At 37.9% G+C, this 25,385-nt stretch overlaps 1 protein-coding gene across 2 annotated transcripts in view; it reads right to left on the bottom strand.

Moving 5' to 3' along the window:
* The window catches only part of LOC122541727 (vinculin), a 120,556-nt gene that overhangs the window by 4,193 nt on the left and 90,978 nt on the right, over window positions 1–25,385 (bottom strand). Inside the window, exons 16-21 of one of the 2 annotated variants that reach the window (XM_087982277.1) lie at window positions 20,737–21,039; window positions 19,921–20,045; window positions 15,948–16,133; window positions 7,587–7,820; window positions 1,153–1,356; window positions 721–825 (exon numbers count right to left, since the gene is read on the bottom strand). In XM_087982277.1, coding sequence (XP_087838403.1) covers window positions 721–825; window positions 1,153–1,356; window positions 7,587–7,820; window positions 15,948–16,133; window positions 19,921–20,045; window positions 20,737–21,039 — 1,157 coding nt within the window. The remainder of the gene's footprint in view (window positions 1–720; window positions 826–1,152; window positions 1,357–7,586; window positions 7,821–15,947; window positions 16,134–19,920; window positions 20,046–20,736; window positions 21,040–25,385) is intronic. The other variant, XM_087982276.1, reaches the window with a different exon arrangement.

Genomic DNA, 25,385 nt, shown 5'->3' with positions numbered 1-25,385 from the left:
AAGTGAATAGTCATAAACGTGCATGTGTGTAACACAACACTGACAGTTCACAGCTTCAGAAAATTACAAACTAATCAAAATTCTATTTTAAATATGCTTGCTGTTAAGATAGATACATCTATCTCAATTGGTTTAATACCTATTAGCTTCATATTATTCAATGCCATTAAAAGTCAAAAATCAGCAAAACGAATCATTCATCTTTAAGCATTTTCATCAAATATAACTTTAATATGGTTAGTCTTAAATTACTTGGGTATAATAAGACACCATTTAAAACACAAATCCAATGAAATTGTCTTTGTGGATCATAATGAATTAGCTACATTAGGCACTTTTAGTGAGGAAAAAGCAATTAAAGCACACTAAGTTTTGATTTAAGGTGTAGACTGTAATGATTTGAGCAGAGGAATGCAGAATGTGTTCTCCATGCTAACAAACAGTGATTGTGCTGGATCAAGCTATTTGCTCCCTGCTCCAACATATTTTTTACCCTCTTACAGTATCTCAGTTTTATTCAGGGAGTGCATACTTAACGAGGTAGCAAAGATCTGACAAGAATTATCATGGGTGATGTTGGAGTCTCAAATATTAATAAGTGCTTTGTTTCAAAGCCACAACTATATAATGCAAAACTCATTCCCATGTATAGCCTTGAAATAAACAGGCAAAGTTGGTTTGAACAAAGCCATAGTTTCTGAAATTTGATGACTGCCTCACCTGCTCAGACTCCTCTTCACTAATATTAGTGCGTCCCAACATTGTAGCTTTCACAGTAGAAAGAATTTTAAGTTGCGTACTGATAGTTGGGATGCGTTCACACACCTGTGATTGAGAAAATAAAGCAAGCATATGAACAGCAGAGAAAATATAGGCAGTTACTCAATGCTTTCAGGTTGCTTTCCTGTTTGCTCTTGTGATGTGGATGACAACATTAAGGTTGTATTTATTACATATTCTTAGGTTACACAAGAGAAAATTAGTAAGATTTGTTTTCTTTTTAAACAGACAAAGGTTTAATTTATGCTCATGATATGGTCACTCTCCCTATTTGGATTATGAAGCATGATTGTGTGTAAATTCATTTAGACACTACCTTACCGACAGATCGATTATTATCCAAAAACTTCTGCTGAGTGCTTCAGTTCATACCTGAAGAAGGTTAGTCCTGATTCGCTTATCAGTACATTGTTTAGCAACTTCCTTTGCCAATCGTGTCACTTCGTCAGATGCCTTAGCTATGTCTTTAGCACAGTGAATGAGGGCACGTTTGTTTCCACTACCACCACGCACCAGTCGTGACATTTCTGCCATCAACAAAGCCATCCTCTTCGCAGCACCAATAATGTCATTACCCTGATGAAAGAATCCATATTAAAAGGTAAAAATATTTTTGATACAAAAATTCACTTTTGGTATTTTTTTTTCCTCAAAAAATTAAGTCAATTCAATACAGATCATATCACATGACAGGTTTAATCACTTAGACTGCAGCTGTTCCAGGATTCTACATTTTATATTCTTTTGGAAGTCATGCATTTTAATCAAATTATAGACAATATTTGATGTCTAAACTTAGTTTTAGCCCTGTTTTCAAAACTGCCGGCAACGTTCTCAGGAAAACCAATAAAATCTTATTACAACTCAAACATTCAAAAGTGGTATGGGTGATACCATGCATTTTCAAGTACATAGTTATTTGGTGTTAGTTTCAAAATGCTTCAAACAAAAACACTTTCCAGCTTTATTTGAATGTGCAAGAATTGTGAAGCACAATAGCATCTCAACTTGCAAAAATTCACATATTACAAAAATTGCAGAGGTATGTTACAGCAGCCATGCCAAGAAATGGGAGTAGACCACTCAACCTCTCAAGATTATTTCACCATTCAATGAGATTCTGATTGATGAACTCATGGTCTCAACCTCACTTTTTTTTTTGCTGTCTCCAAAACCCAAGACACCTGTGCAGAGCAAAAATGTGCCTCATTCAGCCTTGACCATCAATTCCTCTCAGAGTAAAGAATTCCAAAGAAGAAAAACTTGGAGATTAAGTTTCTGAATCTCTGGCTTAAATGGGAAGCTTGACTGAAAGTGATCCATTGAGCCTGAAATGTTTCCCATTAGCCAGCCAATCCTCTGTCAGTGCTAATATATCACCCCCAACCCCTCAAACTCTCACCTTGTGCAGTAACCCTACACTTCACATCTTAGTGAACACCTTTTGGGAATCATGTGCACTACATTACTGGTCCCCATTCATTCACCAGCCCATTAAATCAAGGAACTCAAAAAAGTCAAACACAATTATCCTTTCAAAAAGCCATATCAACTCTGCTTAATTATACCTTAGTTTTAAAAAAGTATCCTGCTACAACCTCCTGGATAATGCTTTCCAGAACTTTTCCATTAACAGAGTTTAGGCTAACTAGCCTCAAATTTCCTGATTTCTGTCACCCTCTCCTTTCTCAAACTGATTTATTGTTTTCCAATCTGCTGGAAAATTTACAGAATCTAGAAAATTTTGTTAGCTTACAATTTACTAGGAGCTATGCAGCCATCTTTTTGAAGGCCATAGGATATGGCCATTAGACTGGTTGTGGGTCTTTCGTCTCATTAGTTTACCAAGTTTTTTAAAAATAGTGATGATGATGTTTTCAGCTCATCCCTTGCTTTTGCCCTGTTATTTTATACCATTGAGATACTTTGTTCTTGCTTTCTACACTGAAGACTGAACATTTACTTCACGTCCAACTTTGACTTCCTAATTTCCAATTATTAATTTAGAAATGGGGACTGGGAAATACCTAATGTGGGCTTATTTCAATACTTCAAGAAGTACTCGCTGCCTTCTAGTTCTCTTTTGCATTTTAACTTCTTGCCATTTAATTGTGTTTTTAAAATTAAGTTCCTTTTAAAATTTTCTCAAAATTATGGTCTGCAACAAATTTTAATAATAATTTACACCTTTTGTTTTTATTTGATGCAATTCTTAACTGCCTTGGCTAACCATGGATGGTTCATTCTTTTCAAACGCTTTTTCTTTCTTAAATAGAATGTATTTTTGTTGCATTATATCGTCTTATATGACTCTCACATTATCCTTATTATTTACCATATTATCTGATAATATGTTTTCCAAGTCTATTCTAGCCAATTCTCACTTGGCAATGCTTTATAAATATAAGACTCGACTTTCAAACCTGCATTTCTCACTAACAAGTTAAATATACAGTTCTATCATGTTACTATCATTTTGGCATGTCACATCCATTACTATCAAATCATTGATTATCACTTTTTCACTAGAATTTAACAGATTCAAAATAGCATGTTGTGTGTCTGATTGTATGTTCTGTATGATGAGAAACAAATGGTGCCTTTTAAACAAATAGAAAATTAAAACTAATAAAGAAGTTTCATAGAAAGAAGTGGAACACGCCCAAGAGCTCTGCAACTTAATCTAGTGATCAGTTGAGCCTTAAAGACAGGACAGTTGCAGATTTGATTCCCACTCTATATGCAGATAGTTCAATTATCCAGATTCTAAGATAATTACATAATAGCCAGTCTGCATGTCTAAACATTGCCAGTGCACCATGTAGAACAATGTCATGCATGAACATTAGTCATCTGCATTTCTCATGAGCTCTCAAATCACAGCCTCCAGACTCTGTTTGATGTGTGCAGATTGATGGGAGCATTTGGCTTGGAATCTCGGGTCCATCAGGACTAATACAATCTTTCCCCTCATATGTACAGGCTTGGGGTTGTGAAGTAAAGCCTCTCCCTTCTTAATGGCCTTGAACAGTCCTTTTGTTAGCCCAGGGGGAAAAAAGCAACATGAATGGAATACAGATAAGATTCTTCTCTCAAACCCCTCTCCTCCCAGTATGGACTTTGAAATGTGAATGAAGCCTCTCATTAAGAGATTGGGGGAAGAGGGTGATATAGTAGTTATGTCACTACTACCTAAGGTATTGGCTCAACATATCAATACCTAAGAATGTTCCCATACAATTTATTTTGTGCCCAAAATCAGACATGCTGCACAGTAATGCCAATTCAGGAATTTTCAGGTTTGTTGCTTGACACTTAACTGTTGCCCCTCTCTAATCTAAGGTGTAGAGACAAATACCTAACAAAGTTGACTGTTACAAGAGCTCATCATTTAAATCAGCACAGCAGTAAATCAAAACTGGAACCTTGTGGTCTTGTACAACTCAACTACTCACTGGGGAAACTTGGAATGTATATTATGGAAGGATTGAACACTTTCAGAACACAACAGTTCAGGCTAAGAACATAATCAACAAAATAACATCTATTTTCTCAATGTAATCAAACTAAATCATTTTTTAAAAAGAGTGTCATAATTAATCAACTTGAAAACAATGATCATCTTAAAAAAATCAAATGACAGGGATCCAGTTTAATCAGAAGTAGGTAGTCAGATTGTCACAGGACAGACAGGGTGAGGCGTCAGGAGGTTGAGAGCTTGATAGGTGGTTGGGCAGTATATGGGGTGGGGAGTCAGGAAAGAGTTGGATGGATGGGAGTGAGTTAGTTGGACAGCAAGTCAATGAGTGTGGTTGGGAGCAGGAACATTGGCAGGGAGAAGAGAAAGGGTGGGGGTTGGAACCACTTACGTAGTCACCTAACATTTAATCTGTCTAACATTTCCTGAATGACTTATAATCAAGTGATCACCAGATTTGGCCCTTTATGTAATGTCACCAGAAATTATTATATCTCCAAATGTTAGAGGAGTTTCATGTGCTGGCAGTCAAAAATAAACTTCCTACTTATTCATATTTCCTCAAGCTTCCTTCAAAGCCCAAATCCATTTCTGTTAAAATATTTCTACACCTGCTTTTTAAATCTAGGTATTTCAGTAAAACATACCCTATCCAAACTACTGTCTGCTTTAAGAAAAGGATCCTAACTGGCTACTTGACTATCTTAAGTTTTACAAAAAAGTTTCTTCACTGATGATCATTGACCATACTGAATAGGCATTGCATTGACAAGCAATATTTATCTGTTCAATGTTTCAGAAATAGTGACTATAAAATAATTTTGGAGAGTATCCTAGTTAAATCATCTTCTCAGGAAACAAAATGAATCACAAAATGAAAAGCAGTATTGTCAAAGGCAGCATTGTGACATCTAAGGCATTTTGTAAAAAAAATAGTATATGTAAACTCTGGTATCAAAGTTGGAAAACTAAAGTTCACATGCTCCTTAAGACATAGCAACATACAGAGTCACGAAAAATAAACTGAGGCTCAATACTCTTCCACTTAGGGAAATATTTTGACATTTAATGATTAGAGTGCCAATTCCACTGCAATGCTATTTTAGAAATTTTGATCATTGAGTTATAATAATCAGCTTTGACTTCAAAGAAAAAGTCCAAATCCTTGAACTCAAATTCATTAATGTGAATTTTACAACAGGTCAGCAACCTGTTAGCAAAGTCAGAAGTTATTCAAATCTTTAAAAAGCGTTTTGACACCGTTTAACAACACATTTTTAAGCAAAATGTTTTCAAGTAAGCAATTAGTTGAAAATAAGATCAAGCATTTTATTGCACATACTCAAGAACTACAATAGTTAAATTAAATGAGAGATGAATTAATTATGCTATTGTAGCAATGTAAGTTGATCTAAAGCTTTTAACACTAACACAATCATGCAAATGTCATTAATTCACATTAGATAAAAAAAACCTTCAGTCCATAGCACCAACAATTTTCTTGTTAGTAAAGCTGCAATCTACAAAAGGAAGAATGTCTGTTATTAGATATTTTTAAAAGATCAAACTTTTAGATTATATAGTTCTGCACAGTTGAAGATTCATGTTTATATTGTATTATCCTTTGAGTTGTGTAACTAAATTTAAATCATCCACTTGCATTCATCTAGCACGATAATGCAGCACATCCCAAGCTGCATTTATTTAAATTTAAGACTCAAATTACATGAGTTTTAAAGCTCCATGTTCAAAATTCCCAAATACAGAAGAATTATTGTTCAATGAATTTTTTTAAAAAACATTTTAACTATTTTATAGCTATACATGATAATACCCTGGAAGATGGCAAAACTATGACAAAACCAGGAAGCCCTACAGAGGGCCAGGACATTTCGGCCATTCTGTTCCATAACTGTCAAACAACCAATGATCTGGGAGGGGATTAGAACTTTACATGTGGACACAGTAGATCGAACCATCCTCGAGGTGAAAACTTCACAAATTCTTTATAATGTTTTTCTCTCAGCTGGGCAATAAAAGGGGATTTCCACAGGGAGACTGAATTTCTCTGGACAATGCAGAATCTCTCTAGTCACAACAGAAGGATTCTGAGACCTTTCCTTTCTCGAGTTTCGGAGTGATGCTCAAGTATAGAAATCAAACATCCCTCTGAAGCACATTGTTGTTCTCCAACATTTCGGTAAGGCAAATTATTAGGAAAGCAATCAAAATGAAAGCACAACGTCTTGCATCTATAAGTATCACTAGTGAAATCCCCCATGCTAGAAACTATCACTTATTTCAGAATTTTAACATTATATTTTAGACAATCTGTGCTGGTATTCCAAATGTTGTTGCATCTGACACAGTGCGAGTTACCTCACTGTCATTTGACCATTATGTGACGGAATAAGAGTGCAATTACCCCATTGAGTTGATTTTGATGGTAAAGCAGGATTAAACTCCCTTTTATAATTCTTCCCAATCTTGGTTGTTTTTGACCCAGACGACAACTACTGGGCCATAGATAAGTATTCATCATGACTCAAATATGATTGAATTTCAATTATCATATAATCCAACTGCAGTGAAGTCCAATAAAAACATAATTTAGTTTCATGTCTGCTCCACGTAGAAAACAAATTTCTTTTGAAAACATTTTAATATTTTAACAGCTTAAAAGCCAAATAGCTTATTAGAATGAAATGGAACTTGATGAAGGCCTAAATAATTAAATTTCTACGCTGTCAAAGCCTTAACATTAATAATGTAAGCACAGTTGAAGTTAAGAACTTCTAGATAAGTAGGATTCTTTTGGCCATGTACATGGTGCTAGATCTTTCACCTAAGGAAAATATAGCCGAAGCTATTACCAAAAAAAAAGTATTACTTTCCACAGACAGTCTTCCTTTAACAATACTGCCTTTTTATGTATGTATCTATCTTAGTAATAGCTCTTAGGAGAGAACAGCACAGACAAAGTATCAATGAAAATATATTTACAATCTGGAAGTCATTCAGAAACGGTCATCTCTGGCTTCACAGGTGATGGAGATTATGCAATGGTCAACATCCACAATCACAATTCTGGCTACACTCAGTTTGTAAGACTGCAAATGCCTCCAACTACATCAAAGTCAACTCATAATTGACTGCTGACGTTGATGAGGACCTTGTGAAGCCAATCTCAGTACTTCAAGAATGCAGGCAAACATTTTACTGCAGGCTCACAAAACCCAACCAGAATCTGTAATAATGCAAGTCGGTCAACACTTTGAATGACTGGATGCACACGAACCAACTGCCAGTGGGAAAAACTGAGGAGTACCTTACTAGACCATTTTCTTGCTTCTCGGTGCAAAGATTGAGCCGCAGCCAGAATTGGCTGGTTAACTGGCTGATTTGGAGGCATTAAAAGTAGCTCAGGTTCGTACTCATCTTCATTATCAGAGGGAAGAGTCAACTCAACATCATCGTCATCATCATCATCATCATCATCATCACCATCATACACATCTACATCAGCCTCAATTGCTTCACTTGCCTCATCAGTCACATCAGGCTTTAATGGTAGCGAGTAGAGAGGGGAGGATGGAAAGACAGTGAAAGAGTTAGTAAGAGAGACAAAAGGAGAGAGAGAGAATATGAATGAGTTGTTTTAGTAATTAGGTACCTTCTTGTTCTGTAGGGAAGTAAAGAACAAAATGTCTCCAGGAAAATCAGGAAGGGAAAAGAGATGGTCATTTTTAGCTTGTGACTTAAATTAGATCCAACTATTCAAAGCAGAATATTCGAACTAAAGGCAAAGGAAAGAGGAGGACTTTTTTTTATTCCCAAAGGAATAAAAAAAAGGAATATCTTTGCACATGCCCTAGCTCAGCTTTTGACATTTTACACAATTAAACAGCAGGATCAAGACAAAAAAAATTACTCCAGGATCTGAAGCAGAATCAATGGTATCATGCATAAAATATACATGAATGCAAACGTGTGTTCCGGCAATTAATTTTGTTCCTAAAAGAATACTTGGATAATGAAGAGAGTGTTAAGCAAGAAATGATCATAAGCTGCATGCTTAAGAGAAAAAGGGAGCAAAGAGACACAGGTTGGGTAGAGCAGGAATTGCCAAATCACCAAGAAAGAAATACATAACAAAGGAGAGTAAAATTTTCATTAAGCTGAAATGAATTTAAGAATCAAGACAAGGGTAAAAAGTTGTCATGGACTGGTGAAAAGCAACTTTGGATTCAATATAATTCAACAGTGAGAAACAGAAAGCTTGCTAAACAGGGTTTAAGTTTGACATCTTGGCCTCTCAAACAACAAATTCTGCTCCTAACACTAAGTAACACGAAGGGGCAAGTGTTTAAAATATCAGGACCAAACAATCTGACCCCAATCTCATACTCTTAACTTTCAATGAACCTATATCACCCCACCAACAAGGCTTTCACAAAAACAGGTGGGAGCCTAACAAAATAGAAGCCATGCCCTGTTGACCAAAGTGCCAGGATTCCCAACTTCAATGCATATTAACAGTGGCTGTGGAATCCCTATGGGCCAGAAAGTTTCACAATGTCTTCAGACTAACCTAACTTTCATTAGTCAACCTTCCCTTCTGCCTCCCCTCAGCACATCAGTGTCACACTCTGAGGTTCTGAGAATTGCCAGGATGAACCCTCCCAATTTCATTACCAAATTCCGAGATGTACCCTAATACTACAACTAATTATTTCCACCTTTCGACCAGAAATTTAGGTCAGGCTAAGATTTTTTTTTAAAAAATTAACAGAAACTCTATATCCAGGGTTCATCAGATTCATTGCCTCCTTCGAACACACTATACATCGTCTCCATTCCCCCATTAATATTTGGGACCTAGAGGAGCAGTCTGATTAAAACAATGATGTCTCTTTCTCATAATAGTTCTCCAAAGAGTTTAGTAGAATGATATTTTTAAAAATTATTCACTTAAGAATACTGAACATTCAAAAATTGAATTGTATCTTTCAAGTGTAAGTGCAGAAAACATGACCAGGCACAGGAAAAGAACAAGAGGGATCAAGAACAGCTCTTATCTAAATAAACTGCAATTATTTCTCTTAAGCCAACTGAAGCTAGATTTGAAGAAAAAGACTTGCACAAAAAAAAGTCATTGTTGCACCTCTAAGTTGTATCATATCATTTCGCTCAATGCAGTGAAAGAATTGCTCAAACATTTCCTTTCCATGGTTCAGAAAAGATGAACATGCCAAACAAATACTAATCTCCAGTCAATCTTTCAATTTCAGCTGATGGCCAAGCAAAGATGTGAAATTGTTGCAAATTTATTTCACAAGTGATTGCAGGTTGGATAGGCAGCTATGGTTACACTAACCAAACACTCAGTTCCATGATGGACAGGAAGCCTCATAGCAAACCTAACATTTTTTTCCCCTAAGTACCTCATGACAACATATTTCAAGCAGGTAGGAATAAATAGGCGAGTAATTGACTTGGACAAACAAAAGTACTACGGTAGTGTATTGGCACAATGGAAATTGCCATTTGTAAGCCCTTCAACAACAGAAGTAGATAAAGTTTTTACAGTTCATGAGAAAACTCACATTTGCGACAAGTTGCCAGAAGATCAACCTTAAATCTGGAAAGAAGAGCCAATATCCGCACATTCAAAGCTTAGCACTACTAACATTGTCGGGATCATCTAAATTTATCCCTCACTGATTATTTAACTGAGTCAGATTTATGCCCATATTTGAATAATGGTGTCAACAGCCAAAGCATTCACCACTCATTGAGTCAGAGTACTCCAGCAGAGACAGCCTTTGGCCCAAACTGGTCCATGCTGACTAAAATGTCCGTCCACACTAACCCCATTTCCCTGCACTTGGCCCATATCCTTCTAAACTTTTCCTGTTCATGTATTTGTCCAAATGTCATTTTAAGTGCTGTTAATACGCTGGCCTCAACCACTTCCACTGACAGTTCATTCCATATACGTACCACTCTCTGTGAAAAAGTTGCCCCTCAGGTTCCCTTTTGTTCTTTCCCCTCTAACATTAAACCAATGCCCTCTCGTCCTCTATTCCCCAACCTTGAGAAAAAAAACTAGAGTGCATTCACCCTATCCATGCATCTCAATCATATACACCTTTGTAAGGTCCCCGCTCAGTGTCCTGTACTCTCAAGAGAAAAGCCCGAGCTTGTCCAACCTCTCCCTTTAACACAGACCATCGAGTCCTGGCAACATCCTTAGAGATTTCTTCTGCACGCTCTCCAGTTTAATAACATCCTTCCTATAACAAGGTGACCAAAACTGAACACAATTCTCCAAGTGCGGCCTCACCAACATCTTGTACAACTGCAATACAACTTTCTAACTTGGATACTCAATACCCTGACTGATAAAGTCCAGTGTGCCAAAAGCCTTCTTCATTGCCCTGGCCACCTGCGACTTTACTTTCAGAGACCTGTGAACATGATCCCGCTGTTCCTCTGCACTCCTTAAGGCCCTATCATTCACCATGAAACTCCTACCTTGACTTGACTTTTCAAAATGTAAGACATCACTGTTATGACATGGGGTAAACCCCCTCTTAATTTTAAACCAGCACCACAAAAGATTTATCCCATGCGGTAATCTGTGAAAATTCAAGAGGCCAAGAACTATTTAAAGTAAAAATTAACAACTTAATTTTTTACATAAAAGTCTAACAGAGAATAATTAACTCACAACAATTTACAAAACTGCCTTCTAACATTGCTTCTACTTTCCCTTCTACAACACTAGTCCAATAAAACCCCCGATTAAGATTTACTAAAATTTAAACTTCAAAACCAGGCAGCTGTCGAATATTCCCTTTGTAACTATCTGTAGATTTTTTTTTCTGGGCCAACTCCTCTCAACAGGTTACCTCTCAGCAGTTCTTACTAGCAGCCTACATCTGTTGATCTTCTGGCAGTTCTCACTCAACTGTTCAAGTTTTCTCAGTCTTTTACCCGCAAAGCGTCAGATTGCATCATTGACTTTTAATATTGTCATTACACCAAATTCAAATTTGATTGGAGTTTGTTTTTTTTGAGAAAAGGTAGAATTTAAACTGAATGGCCCAAGTCAAATTTGTTTTTGTCTCCAGGCAACCAGCTAATCTAGCTGCTGGACCAAAAAGGTTACATTGTATCTGGTTCAGAACACTTGGTGCTGTCAGGTCGTTCTGCTAGCTTTTAACTTTCTTAAAAAGGTACAGTATTCCCATATCTTGCCAACACTCTCACTTATCTATATTAAACTCCATTTGCCATTTCTCGGCCCATTTCCCCACTGATCAAGGTCCTGCTGCAATTTCTGATAACCTTCCCCATTGTGCACAACACTACCAGCAAACTTGATTAACATGCGTTGAACATTCTCATCCAAATCAATGATACAGATACGAAACAGCAATGGGCTCACAGCACTGACCCAAGGCATTTCACTAATCACAGACCTCCAATCCAACAAGCATCCTTCCATTCTTACCTGCTGCTTCCTACCATCAAGATAATTTTGTATCCAATTTGCCAGCTCACCCTGATTTCTACACAATCTAACCTTCCAGAGTAGCCAACCATGTGGAATCTTATCAATGGCCTTACTGAAATCCATTAAGACTACATCTACTGTCCTGCCATCGTCAACCTTCCTGGTCACTCCACTGATATTTTCTAATTTTCAGAATTATTCTACACCTCAGGTGCAAACAGGATTTGAACACTGGCCTCTTGGTCCAAAGGTATGAACACTACCACCGTGCCACTAAAGCCCTTGGCATTCACGTCATATTATGAGTTGTTTGTTCTCCATTCTCCTTATAAGAAATCGTTTCAGATTGTTGTCCATCTCGCAAGGCCTAAGGCATATCAAACAGTTGCTCAACTCTAGGACACTTTTGAATTGCGCAAGGAAAGAGGATTGGTGTAGGACGATGATTGGAAAGGTCTGATGAAAACATTTTCAGACATCTAAAGAAAAGTTTAATACTACATCAAATTAGAACTTAGGCTCATCCAAGTGCTTCAAAGTTAAGCACCTGCCAATTTTAATAACCCCTAATTAAATTTTATATTTGTTTTGGAGTATGAATTATGTATCCATAGGAAGATAGCATATCTTTCAGCTATTCGACTGTTCACCTCTATTTTAAATGTATAAATGAGCTATCTGGTAATTAAAATTTGTCAATTTCTTTTTCTTATTCATTCATGAAAGTTTTGTTGACTGGGCCAGTATTTATTGCCTATTCCCAACTGCCCTTGAGAAGCTAGTAAAATGAGCCACTTTCTCAAACTGCCACAGTCCATTTGGTGTTAGTAACGCCAAGTGCTATTTGAATGCAAGTATTGTCTATCTCTGTATAAATAATTCTTATATTTTAGGAATTATCAATGTTAGTTTTGTTAAAAGTTATTTATATTCGATCTTGGAGTGCAATTGTGATTTTCATAAATTATTTTAACATTTAAACTCCTACCCTGAAGTTCATGGACTCAACTTCTGGTTCAATATTGGCACCCTGCAGTTCATTACATTAACTACATCTCAACATTGGAACTTTTTTGGCTGGAAAGGATTGTGCACAAAATCTTTCCCCATCCCATCTACTCCGAGCAAAATGACAGAAACTGAAAGATAACCTACCTGGCAGGGTAATATTCACTCTTTGAAAAAAGGCTCCTTTCATTCAAAGATCAGTTAGAAAAGAAGAGAAATATTATAATTTTCAGGGATGCCACACATGCATGCCACACACTTCAGATCATCAGAAATTTTAGTTATTTATGACATTAATCTGTCATTACCCACCCAATCTACTCCCACATTATAAAAGATACCTTCTCAATTCAAAAAACTAAATCTTTTCTGACAAAACCCTTTCCTCCCTCCCAAGGATTTAGTAGAGAGTAACATTAAGTAGCAGGTAGACACAAAAGGCATATCACTTATGAAGAATGCTTCCATTGGACAAATTAGTTTTTCTTGCATTGTTAAAAACTAGTCACCTACTCACACGATCGGGCTGGACAACGTCCAATACTCAAAATTACATTAGGTGAGATGTCTGGACCTTGTCTGTTCCTGCACAATTTGCCAAATTAAAGCATTTCATAATCTCGACTGAAGTAGCATTTTCTGAAGGTTCATTAATTATTCTACTTTTGGAAATGCCATCACTTCAGGTTACACGAAGGAAAGATGTGGATTGCTCGAGTATGTTATCTATCGTAACCTCAATTTCCAACTATTTCTGGAAAAATTTGACATTTCTGATTATCTGATAAGAACACATGGCTGCAAATGTATACAGTATGACTCCACATGAAGGAACAAAGTACATAACATATAATCCATTTTCTAGTGATGGTGCTTGATGGATTAATGTTCGATCAGGAGATGACTCTCAATTCTTTGATTAACTTATTAGGTATTTTACATTTGAATGACAGCATTTTCCACAGTGCTGCAATCTGTCATTACTAGAATGGTTTGTCCTTCCCGAGTCTGTCCTTTTATCTTTTGAGTGGAATTTGAACTCGTTTTACTAATTTACAAATGCAACCACTGAGCCATAGCTACCATGTAAAAACACAATGAATATATTACTAAACTCAAGATGAACAATGATGAAAACTGGGAAAACATTTGACAAGATAGATAAATAAAAGGACACGAGGATAACAGGAAGGAGACAGAAACTTCCACTAGGAGATATAGAATGGTCAACATTTTCTGTGACACAGTTTCTATAATTACATTTCATTCAGTAATTTATCTTGGGTCTTAGAAAGGAAGCATTTACAAGAACTTACAATAATCAATATGGTACAGTTCTTGTCAACTGAACTCTGCTGTACATATGGAAATAATACCCACAATTCAACATGTATTTTACTGAACAAAGAGACAACTATATGCAAAATGAATTCGTTAACATTTAAGAATAGCATAAATGCCATGCAGATGAGCCTTCAACTGATACTGACACAAGCATCTCAGTTTTTCATGACAAAAATGTGAATACCCAAGTCAAAACCTTGCAGGAAAAATAAATTCTACTATAAAACAGAATTCAACTTTGTGGATAGCTATGAAGAATATAGAGAAGCTTCAATTTCCATGTTCGTTTGAAAAAATAAAGCTTCACAAGAGAAACAGGGACATGTGGTAAATATTTCTTTACTATCAAAAGCTTAAATTGTTTTTCAAACAACTATAGAAAGTGTCAGACATTATATCTCATTACAACTCCAGTGAAAAACTCTAACTATAATTAAAGAACAATATCCTAAAAGCCATTTATAACCAGTGAGCAGAAGCACTCAAGAAATTAAGGTGTTACTACAACTAGATTATCAAGTTGCAGCTGGTTGGATCCAGTTGGGAAAATTCCTGTATGGATGGTGTTATGCTGATCTATATGATGGAACTGGAGAAGCACAACTGTCAACAGCTATTATATGGTTCAATACAACTGCAGAATATTCCTTTGAAGGTCGGAAAGAAGTGAAATTCATATGTTCATCCAGGTTCCAACCCAACATGTTGGCAGTGTATGGAAATATTATAATTGGGTGATTGCCAAATGACACCAATGTCCACAGATGCCCACCCTCAAACTCAGAAAGTGACTGAAATATTTTCAAATGGAAAAAAAAGTGTTCATATTGGTGGGCCGCAGAAAGAATTAACAAGTGATTTGTTTAGTTAAGTGCTATTTTGTGGTCCATGGCCTTATTTTAGAGATCAGACAACTATTGCATCATCTCTCCAAATAAATGCCCTAAAAGACTCTGAAAATAAGCTCAAGCCAATTATATCATTAAGTTAATCAAGATATTTGAAAATATAATTTGCCATTTAGTTTTCCCACCAATTGACTGCTGCTAAATACTACCAAAAGACTTTTCTTGGCTTATCATTGCATTTCTACTTGATAATCAGCTGTGTCGTTCTAGTTTCCGAGGTGAACAATTCAAGCAAGATGAGCCAAACAAGTTGCTTTCCTCTTTAATGTCATGGCCTCACTAAGTTAAAAAAAAAGTATCCCAAATAACTACAGTTTTGAGATCACAGGAAACATGGATGTATACTTTAGCCTTGCTGAGATCACGCATTGTCTTAATGGATCACTCAAAATTTGTTTCATAATCTTCAAAGGAGACTGTTGTTTTCACTCAGAGAAAGATCACAGAATCAGAATCCTACAGTATGGAAAGACGCCATGTGGCCCAACAATCATGACTGAGAAATTACATCTCCCAACTTTTAATTAATGTGTTCATACTATTGTTCAAAGTCTGAATTGAGAGCTGTAATTTCAGTGTTCAATCATGTTTTTGACATTTTCTATAAATGGCAAACCATGACCTGTCAAATTTTTCACAAGTTACAAAGCAGCTTTGTTTGAATAAGATTCTGACGATATTATATCCATCATTCCAGGAGAATTATAAATTAGTCATGCATTTTTGATCAAGAAAGAAAGAAGGGAACACTTTTTGCAAATTGCAGTGACTTCAATTTCAAACAGCTAGCAATTGCAAATGAGAATTACAAAATATAAACAAGTAATAAATATGAATATTTGAACTCTTAAAACATTAAACAGGCTTTGATTATCCCTTGGACATCCTTATGCCAGTCAACCTTTACCTTGCTAGACCACTTTCTGGCTTCATCGTGCAACTGCCTAGCAGACTCCATCATAGGCTGATTGACTACTTCTCCAGCTTTCATTTCAGGGAATTCTTCATCTTTTTCCTCAGGGGGAGGTGGTCTTGGTGGAGGAACTTGACCCTCAGGAAGTGGTGGTTTGGGAGGAGCAGGTTCATCATTCAACTGTAAACAAAGTAATGAAGTCATCATATATGAAAGCTTTCCAGAAAGAAACATTTAGTACACTGCTTCTACTCTTCAATTATGTACAATTCAATGAAAGTGATATGCTAGAAATGTACAAGATAATTAGACATCTCGTGCTGAAATTTCACAATTTGTCCTGTAAGAACCATGTCTATTTATTTTGTGTCTTCAAAGACTGTAAAATACAAGGACAAAGGACAGAGATTTGCAAGGCTGCATACTTCACAGCAAGGAAATTAATACGGATTGAGAATTCTGCTTTTTGCAACTATAGGTTCCTATAAAGATCAGGAGCCGAGATTGCTTCTAAACTAACTGCATAGGTTGGACTAGAAACAAAAGTTACAAAAACAGAGATACAGAGACCCACAGAGAAAAAGTATCTGTTGTTGTCTCCAGCACAAGCTATGTGCTCTATAGTTTAAAAAAACCTCAGTTCAAAGTTGAAGGAAAACAGTTAACCTTCCTGCAGGATTTCTGTGAGCTGTGACGATTGAATTAATAAATCAGAGATGGTTTCCAGTCGAATCAAATCACTCTTGTTATGGCCAGAACAAACTTCCTCAAAACACATCAAGGAGATAGCTTAGACCCTAACTTTTATCTTATTTGGATTCAAGTGTTAGGTGCTGTATTCTTTGTGATATGATTGGTCAAACTAGGCTTTAAGCAAAACTCCCTTTATTCTTATACCACAGTTAAAATACAAACAAAAAGAATTGACCTATCTTAAATTATTTCAAACATGCTGAACAAATAATATATTATTATTTAACTACTGCTCATCAACTGTACTAATAGAGCAGCATCCCATAAAAACATCCTTGGCAAAGTTCAAAAGATTTCCCTCACTTAATGCAATCTCTTCCAGTTCATCCAAAAGAAAAAACAATCAAACTAGCAGAAGGAGAACTCAGAGCTCCTCTGCTGCAGTAAAAGCTTATCTCGCAGCTTCAACACCAAAACCCCAACTTCAATCACTCTAACCCAAAACTAAAACCATGTGCAACCCTGACTCGACCCATTCACGCTTCTTTTGTCTAATATTTTTTAAAACCCGAAGATATTTACTCTGCTTTCCATGGACCAAACACCTCGCCACCAGATTAACATCCCTGTTCAAGAAAGACAGGACATACAAATCTCTTTCAGACACATATCTTCACACTAGATACTTCTTACAAACCAGTGAAAGCTTTCAGAGAAAGACAACCTGAACACTAGTCAGTGGAAGGATCATCTAGACATTGGAATTAGGAACCGAGTTTCCAGTCTTTTTCTACTTCTGCCAACGATCTATTTTCCCTGCATTCTCTGTCTGTGTGTGTGTAAGGAGGTTTTATAAGAGGATTAGCATTTTAGCTATCGTTTTATATCAATGGTTTAAACTATACAGGCCTGAATTACTTAACAGTAATTCTTGTGGTGGTATTGAAACTTGATTAAAGTTAGTTATCAGCCTTCATCTGAAAATCAGATAAATTGGGGTACCATGTGTACCTTAAAAATAGAATAACAACTCCATTAAAAACAGCGCACTACCAGTGAGTCATAACAGTCCCTACTTTATATTTTCATTTGATCAGATTTGTGCATATTTATTGCTATATTCTGAAGTCATTTTATTCCAACACAATGAAAAACTCAACACTCCATTAAATAATCGTCATTTAACAAACCAACACATTTTATCCCAGTAAGATGCTGCCAATACATCTTAAATGATGAACATTTACTTCGAAAGGAAGCACATCAGCTTAGTACAAGGAATTTCACAATATACATCAGTCTCTCCTTTTCCCTCACCATTCACTTAATGTACAAGGAAGAATTTGCAAAATTATCCTACTATGTTCAGGGTATTTGACAATTCAGTTGAAGTTTACATTCATTTCTTTCTTACTTGGACAAAGTGACACAATATATTGAAGTACTAGAAAACAGTTAAGGATATTAACTAAACTGAACACAAGCTTCAGTGCAATGTTTCTCAAGCCAACCCAAGTCATTAAAGAAAAGTATGACACCTTTATCTTTACAACAGGTGATTCAATAAAATGATCCTAATTAAGGATCAATGTGCAAAAGTTCACATTCATCCAGCACTATATTTATTAGTGTCATCCAGCAGGACTCAGGAGTAAAGGTTAAATTTCATAAAATGTTGTGTTCAAAACAGATAGACTTTTGAAAAACAAAAGATGTTTAATTCCATTTAGTTTGATGCATTAATTGCCTTTAAATAGTAAGCAAATCACCAATGTGGCCTGCGACCCATTTCAGACAATTGAAGTTTTGATATTTATATTCTTTAAAAGGTTGCTTTTCCACGACAACTAAGTGAGTGATTCCAATTTTATACATTTGTTTTCTTTACAAGAAATTTGTTACAGACTTCAGTGGGCGGCACGGTGGCACAGCGATTAGCACTGCTGCCTCACAGTACCAGAGGCCCAGGTTCAATTCCCACCTTGGGCAACTGTCTGTGTGGAGTTTACACATTCTCCCAGTGTCCGCATGGGTTTCCTCCGGGTGCTCCGGTTTCCTCCCACAGTCCAAAAATGTGCAGGTTAGGTGAATTGGCCATGCTAAATTGCCCGTAGTGTTAGGTGAAGGGGTAAATGTCGGGGAATGGGTATGGGTGGGTCCCTCCTTCGGAGGGTCAGTGTGGACTTGTTGGGCCGAAAGGCCCATTTCCACACTGTAAGTAATCTAATCTTCACTGTATTCACTTGCAATTATTTAAAAATCAGGATCCCACTTCCTCATAGTCTGCCATATTCCGGTACAATTCCTGGCAGTCCTTCTGTGTTTTTCTCTCCGCTAAATTTTTAATCTAGATTACTTCAACTAGGTCTATGTTAGGCAAATTTTTCAACCTTTCTCCCAGGAGCTGTGTTTCCAAGCTGAGCACAAGCTCCCACCCACATTTTGCTTGATGAACAACATCTGAATTAAACAAAGGAATATCCCTAAATTTCTAAGCTCATCTCCATCACAATGTGGCATACTTTAAAAGATCTATACAGAAATATAAATTAATTGTCATTAACTCTAAAACCCTTATAATTCCAGAATCCAAATGAGTAACTTTTACCTTTGGGTGGGCAGGTGGCAGGGTCAAGTGACAGCCATCTCTCCAGTCTCTGGGGGACTACCAAGCCCTCATTCACAAGTGTGCCTTCAGTTTCTTCAATCTGGGAACTACAATCTAAAACCTTTTGGTGAAATAACTAAAGAGCACCTTTGTCTACCAGAGGCTAACAGATAGGTCATCCATTGCGTAGCTTTCTCTTTTCACTCAAACTTGATAAAATAAATATAGAAATTCCCTTTGAAACTGTAAATGCCTCTGATCTATTTGAAGTACACTTACTTCAGAGTTGCCTATCATTTTCTCAGTGATGTTTCAATTTATCTTAGATTTAACATCAATTCCTAAAAGTAAAATTTATACTTGTGAAATAAAATTATAGAATTAGGTTTTTGAATCAAAATCTTTTCTATATGTTAACCACAAAAGTTAATTCACACACAACTCAATTTATCTGACACAAAAAAAAGCAATACAGTCGTCCTTACGCAAGCATTTTAATTTTAAGAAGCCTGTTGATAAGTAAGCCTTTATGTTCTGGATGTTATTTTCCCAGTTTCACATCCTGATGACATGGCTTTCTTTGTAAACCTTCAGCAGCAACATTTAATCAAGCAAATCAAAAGATCAAGTATCTACAGCAACGGTAAATATCAAACGTAGACCTACATGAAGTTGATCAAGATCAGGTGGAGGAGGAGGAAATTCTGGTTCTTGAGGTTGGAAGGCTTCTCTAACTTTAGCTACAGCACCTAAAATTCGATATCCTGAATCCAAGAAACTTTTCTGCAAACCTACGGGTAAGAATCATAGATTATTAACAAAAATAAACTGATTAAGATCTTTTAAACGAATGCAATTTCTGGTTTTAAAACTATCTAAACTCAGAAAAGCATACCCCATTGAGAAAAACAAATAATTTTGTTTATGTACAAAACTTTCCTCAGGATTTTACAACTAAAACCAAAATTAATTAACTTCAACTTTTACAAATCATACCTTTGTTCTGTTCAGTCATTTTTATAGAACTCAGAAGCAGATGCTTTTATCTCTAGACAAGATAGGTTTGGCAATACATCAGTGTGGGAAGCAAAGGCACTGATGCAGACATACATATTAATTAATTAAATTTTAGAAACTGGACAGAATTTAATTAAGTGACGATGTAATGTTCAACTATGATTAAAACGGTACAGTAACTCAACAAAATCATGTCAAGTTATTGCTGATGACATGGAAGCTCGAGGGGATCAGCACCTGAGATTGAATAAATGTTATGTTAAGCACCTCAACTTCAGGTCTTTAGTTGAAGACCACTGATATACTGCAATTGTTTCTGAAGTCCTGTTCCTGGAGTGAATAGTATCCACCTTAAAGTCAGAGTAAACGGTTTATTTTGCAACAAGTAAAAGCAAGAAAAATCCAAAACACATAGAACAATCTAATGAAGTACAAAATTAGCAATAAAACCTCAGTGGATCTTACCAGGATCTGAAATGTTCCCAGCAACAGCTTTAGCATCCATTACCATAGGAGAGATAGTCTTGCTGAGATCATCAGATGCTGCTTTCACTGATTCACGGAATTTTGGGTCTTCTGAATTTTCGACTTCTCTCTTAGCAACCAAAAGAATTCGGTTTGCACGACGGGCAATGCTTGTTGCTCCAGCAACCAGCATTTGGGGCTGTACGTTAGCCATGGCTACCTTGCACTTGTCTATGTCTTTCTTGATAGCTTCCTCAGAGGCATCCAGAAGAGACCTGGTGTCAATCGCTTCATCCACCAAACCTATGAAATATATGATACATTAACACCTGGCATTATCAACATTAAATTGAGCAAATATAATTCTGAAATTCAAGCAGTTACTGAATACAAAAGCTTGCAGTTTGGAATAGTTCGAAATTGAGTGACTGTGGCTCGACACATTAGAAATGAGAGATTACAGCTGTGTCTTACTAACCACTTAGAAATATATTCCATAAAACAGCAGATAAGATTTGCACAATTTCATAAGCAGTGATTAAAAACAAGCGTTCAGTCACTTGGGGACAAAAATTTGATTTCCTCACATTATAGGTGCTGCTTGAGAAGGAAAATTCAAAGCATAGTTGTCACTGGCTGCTTCCTAAACTGAGAGTTAGTGCAACGGAGGAAAGGAACAGGTTAAATTGATATTTACAAAGCATACCAGGAAACTACTTGTTTAACATTGCTAATTCAGATTATACACAATTCTTCAATTTCGAGAGAGGAAGCAAGCTCAAATGATAATTAATCCTTAACAGCAGCGATCAAGAAAGTCATCCCACAAACGTACGGCATTTTTAGTACAGAATTGCCAACAGAGGTGGACAGCATATGGAGGTTTATGAGTCCAATTGCTACCCAAGAAGCATAGGAGAGGAGAGGGGGGGGGGGGAAACTGGCTTCATTTTAATTTGGAGAAAAAAAGCTTTCAAGCCATGCTCAACTTAGGTTTTTCCTGTGAAGTAGGTATGGAAATAAAAATATTTAAAGCAATTTCTGAACATGAAAGTAAGAATGATAAACAGAACATTGGTGATATAAATTGAATACAGTGTGCAGTCTGACTGCCTTATCCTTTAAGAAAGAAGGGCAAGGTCTTTCAAAGGAAGTCCACTAGATTGATACCTGGAATGAGTGGGTTGTGATATTGTTTCAGACAATTGAAGTTTTAACATTTATATTCTTTAAAAAGTTGCTTTTCCACGACAACTGAAGACCGACCCCCTGGTTGTGCCAGGGTCACTGGCCAATATTGTGTGGAAAGAGACATGTGATAGTAGCTATGTTATTCTTTATATAGTGGTCCCCACAGCAACTCGCCTTATGGAGGCAACTTTAAACTGGAAAAGATTGATTACCAGAGGACAAATATTGAGGGTGGGCATGGCGACCCCTCTTGGGATACGAATTACAAGCTCCAGTATTTGGATACATTTGAAGTTGTGAAAGGCCATCAGCCCCCTAAAAATAAAGATCACCGTCGGCCACACAAAAGTTCGAAAAATGGGGGAATGAAAACCTAGGAACAATTAGAATGGCCAAGAGGTATTTTGATTCACACTTAGAGACAAAGAGTTTTGTTCGTGGCTGTCACAGCAAGATTTATGGAGCTAAACTCCCTAATTTTGATTGTTCTGGTATGTGAATGTCTCACTTCTTTTAGAAGCAAAGAATAAACAAAAAGCTAAAAACTGAGATAGGAAGAAAGTTAGAAAATATTCAAGAGCGAGCGGCGGGTAAAAAGTGCGTGGGGAAAAAGAGCACAAAACAGTGAGGGGGAGGTGGGGGGGCGGTGATGTTGAAAGATATTCAGGTATTGGACATGCAGGGACACCTGCCCTTATATGCACTATTGTCAACAGCTTGCAACAGTGTGAGAAACAAGCATTCTGTACCCTCTGCATAGGTCAGGAAATTAGGAACCTGGGATGTGGCCTCTTGTGAACAAGCACTAAATCTATTTTGAAAGAAAAATTGTGATTAATGATTTCCACTTGGCTCAAAGAATGGAAGGATAAAGCCAATAGTAAATGGACAGATATCTTACAGATGTTCCCTGAAGAGCTCCCAGTGTCAAGGAGACCGCATCGGGAATAACGGATACAATAAATAACATTGGTGGATGTGCAGGTGAAACTTTGATGGATGTGGAAGGGTCCTTTGGGGCCTTGGATGGTGGTGAGGGAGGAGGTGTGGGCGCAGGTTTTGCAATTCCTGTGGTGGCAGGGTAGGGTTGTTTGTTGGGGGTGTGGACCTGACCAGGTAGTCAAGGTGGGAAGGGTCTTTGCAGAAAGCGGAAAGGGGTGGAGAGGGAAGTATATCTCTGGTGGTGGGGTCTGTTTGGAAGTGGTGGAAATGTCGGCGGATGATGCGGTTTATGCGGAGGTTGGTAGGGTGGAAAGTGAGGACCGGGGGGTTCAGTCCTTGTTACGGTTGGAGGGGTGGGATCTGAGGGCGGAGGTGCGGGATGTGGATGAGATGCACTGGAGGGCATCTTCAACCACGTGAGAAGGAAAATTGCGATCTCGAAAGAAGGAGGCCATCTGGTGTGTTCTGTGGTGGAACTGGTCCTCCTGGGAGCAGATACGGCGGAGGCAGAGGAATTGGGAATAAGTGATGGCTTTTTTATGCAGATGGGGTGGGAAGAGGTGTAATCCAGGTAGCTGTGGGAGTTGGTGGGTTTTATGCGGTCTCCTCTACATTGGGGAGACTGGACACCTCCTTGCAGAGCGCTTCAGGGAACATCCATCCCATCGCCCCGTGGCCTAACATTTCAACTCTCCCTCCCACTCTGCCGAGGACATGCAAGTCCTGGGCCTCCTCCGCTGCCGCTCCCTCACCACCTGACGCCTGGAGGAAGAATGCCTCATCTTCCGCCTCAGAACACTTCAACCCCAGGGCATCAATGTGGACTTCCCCAGTTTCCTAATTTCCCCTCCCCCACCCCACCTGACCTCCGTTCCAACCTTCCAGCTCAGCACTGTCCTCATGACCTGTCCTACCTGCCAATCTCCATTCCCACCTATACGCTCCACCCTCCCCTCTGATCTATCACCTCCATCCCCACCCCCATTCACCTATTGTACTCTTTGCTACCTTCCCCCACCCTCCTCTCTGACTTACCACCTCCACCTTCACCCCCATTCACCTATTGTACTCTTTGCTACCTTCTCCCCAGCCCCACACCCCTATTTATCTCTCCACCCTGGAGGCTTCCTGCCTCTATTCCTGATGAAGGGCTTTTGCCCGAAATGTTGATTTTCCTGCTCCTCGGATGCTGCCTGACCTGCTGTGCTTTTCCAGCACCACTCTGATCTAAACTCTGGTTTCCAGCATCTGCAGCCCTCATTTTTACCCTTTGAAGAAGTTACCAAATGGCAAGGACAGATGGGCCAGGGTGGTGCAAGGCTTGTCCGCTGATATGAGGACTTGGATGAGAGATGCCCCAACAATGATTCCCAGATGGACTGCTTAATCTAGTTGTTACAATGAGCCTTAAAACAACCTTAAACATTAGTGACATACTGGAACGCAAACCCAAATCTGGGAGTCTGGAGGTGATTATTGGGAACGTACCTGCAGTACATGTGCAGGTGATCAAGCCTTTAATCGAGATGACGACTCACCTTAGTTTAACACTGTGCCTTTGCAATGTATACCTTCAGGTGTCGCTGATGTGATCCGGACAAACAATATGAACTGGTCTGGGAATTCCTGGTCGCTAAATGAGGCGAGTGGTGATCTTCCATCGGGATAGCCAGACCGAGCCCAAACCACAATCCAAATTACAGGTAAAAATCGAATACGTCCAGTGACCTCGTGATCGTATATCCTATGTGCCAACCCTGACGAAGTTGATTGGGACCAGGATACCCACTGGGAGCTGAACCTATCTTAGATGCCAGCCCAACGACCTCCGCTAAGTAACCCTTTCCAGAGGGGACCCTGGTAAGGGGGAATAAGCAGGCCCAGTACTACACCTTTGGGACTAGGAACAAGACAGCGAAGACTCCAGGGACAAATGCCAGGCCCTTGTTTTAACTGTGGGAGATATGGACACTATAGAGTGAAGTGTCCTTATCATTTCCTTGAACTACCTTAGGGATTGACATGCTTGCATAAGGGAAAATCAGTATGTGTGGATCAGCATGCATAAATATAAAAACACACACACACACACACACACACACACACACACACACACACAGAATCATTAAGCTTTTGGCGTGGCCCACAATTACAGAGGCTTGTGGGAACACAAAGGATTTATATCTCCAGATGTGTGGAAGTTAAGAGTGGACAGACTGGGCTTGTTTTCACTGGAGTTCAAAATAATAAGAGCAAGTTTACAGGATGCTCATAGTTTGGGTAAGGTAGACTTGGGATAAATGTTTACTGTTGTAGGAAATGAATGGGAATCAGGGGACATGGTTACAAAATAAGAGGTCACTATTTTAGGACTAATGAAGCAAAGTTTTTTTTCCCACAGGGTTGCATGGCTTTGAAATTCTCCATGTCAGATTTTAAGATGTAGGTAAATCAATCTTGTTAAGCAAGGTAATCAAAGGTTAATGGGAATGTGGAATTGGAGGGGGTGGGGGGAA

This window comes from Chiloscyllium plagiosum, unplaced genomic scaffold (assembly GCF_037043375.1).
Source record: "Chiloscyllium plagiosum isolate Xiang-an unplaced genomic scaffold, Cpla_swu_hap1 HiC_scaffold_43, whole genome shotgun sequence".
Lineage (NCBI taxonomy): Eukaryota > Metazoa > Chordata > Chondrichthyes > Orectolobiformes > Hemiscylliidae > Chiloscyllium > Chiloscyllium plagiosum.
The sequence above is the reverse complement of the archived record's forward strand: the minus strand, read 5'-3'. Positions and strand labels throughout refer to the sequence as shown.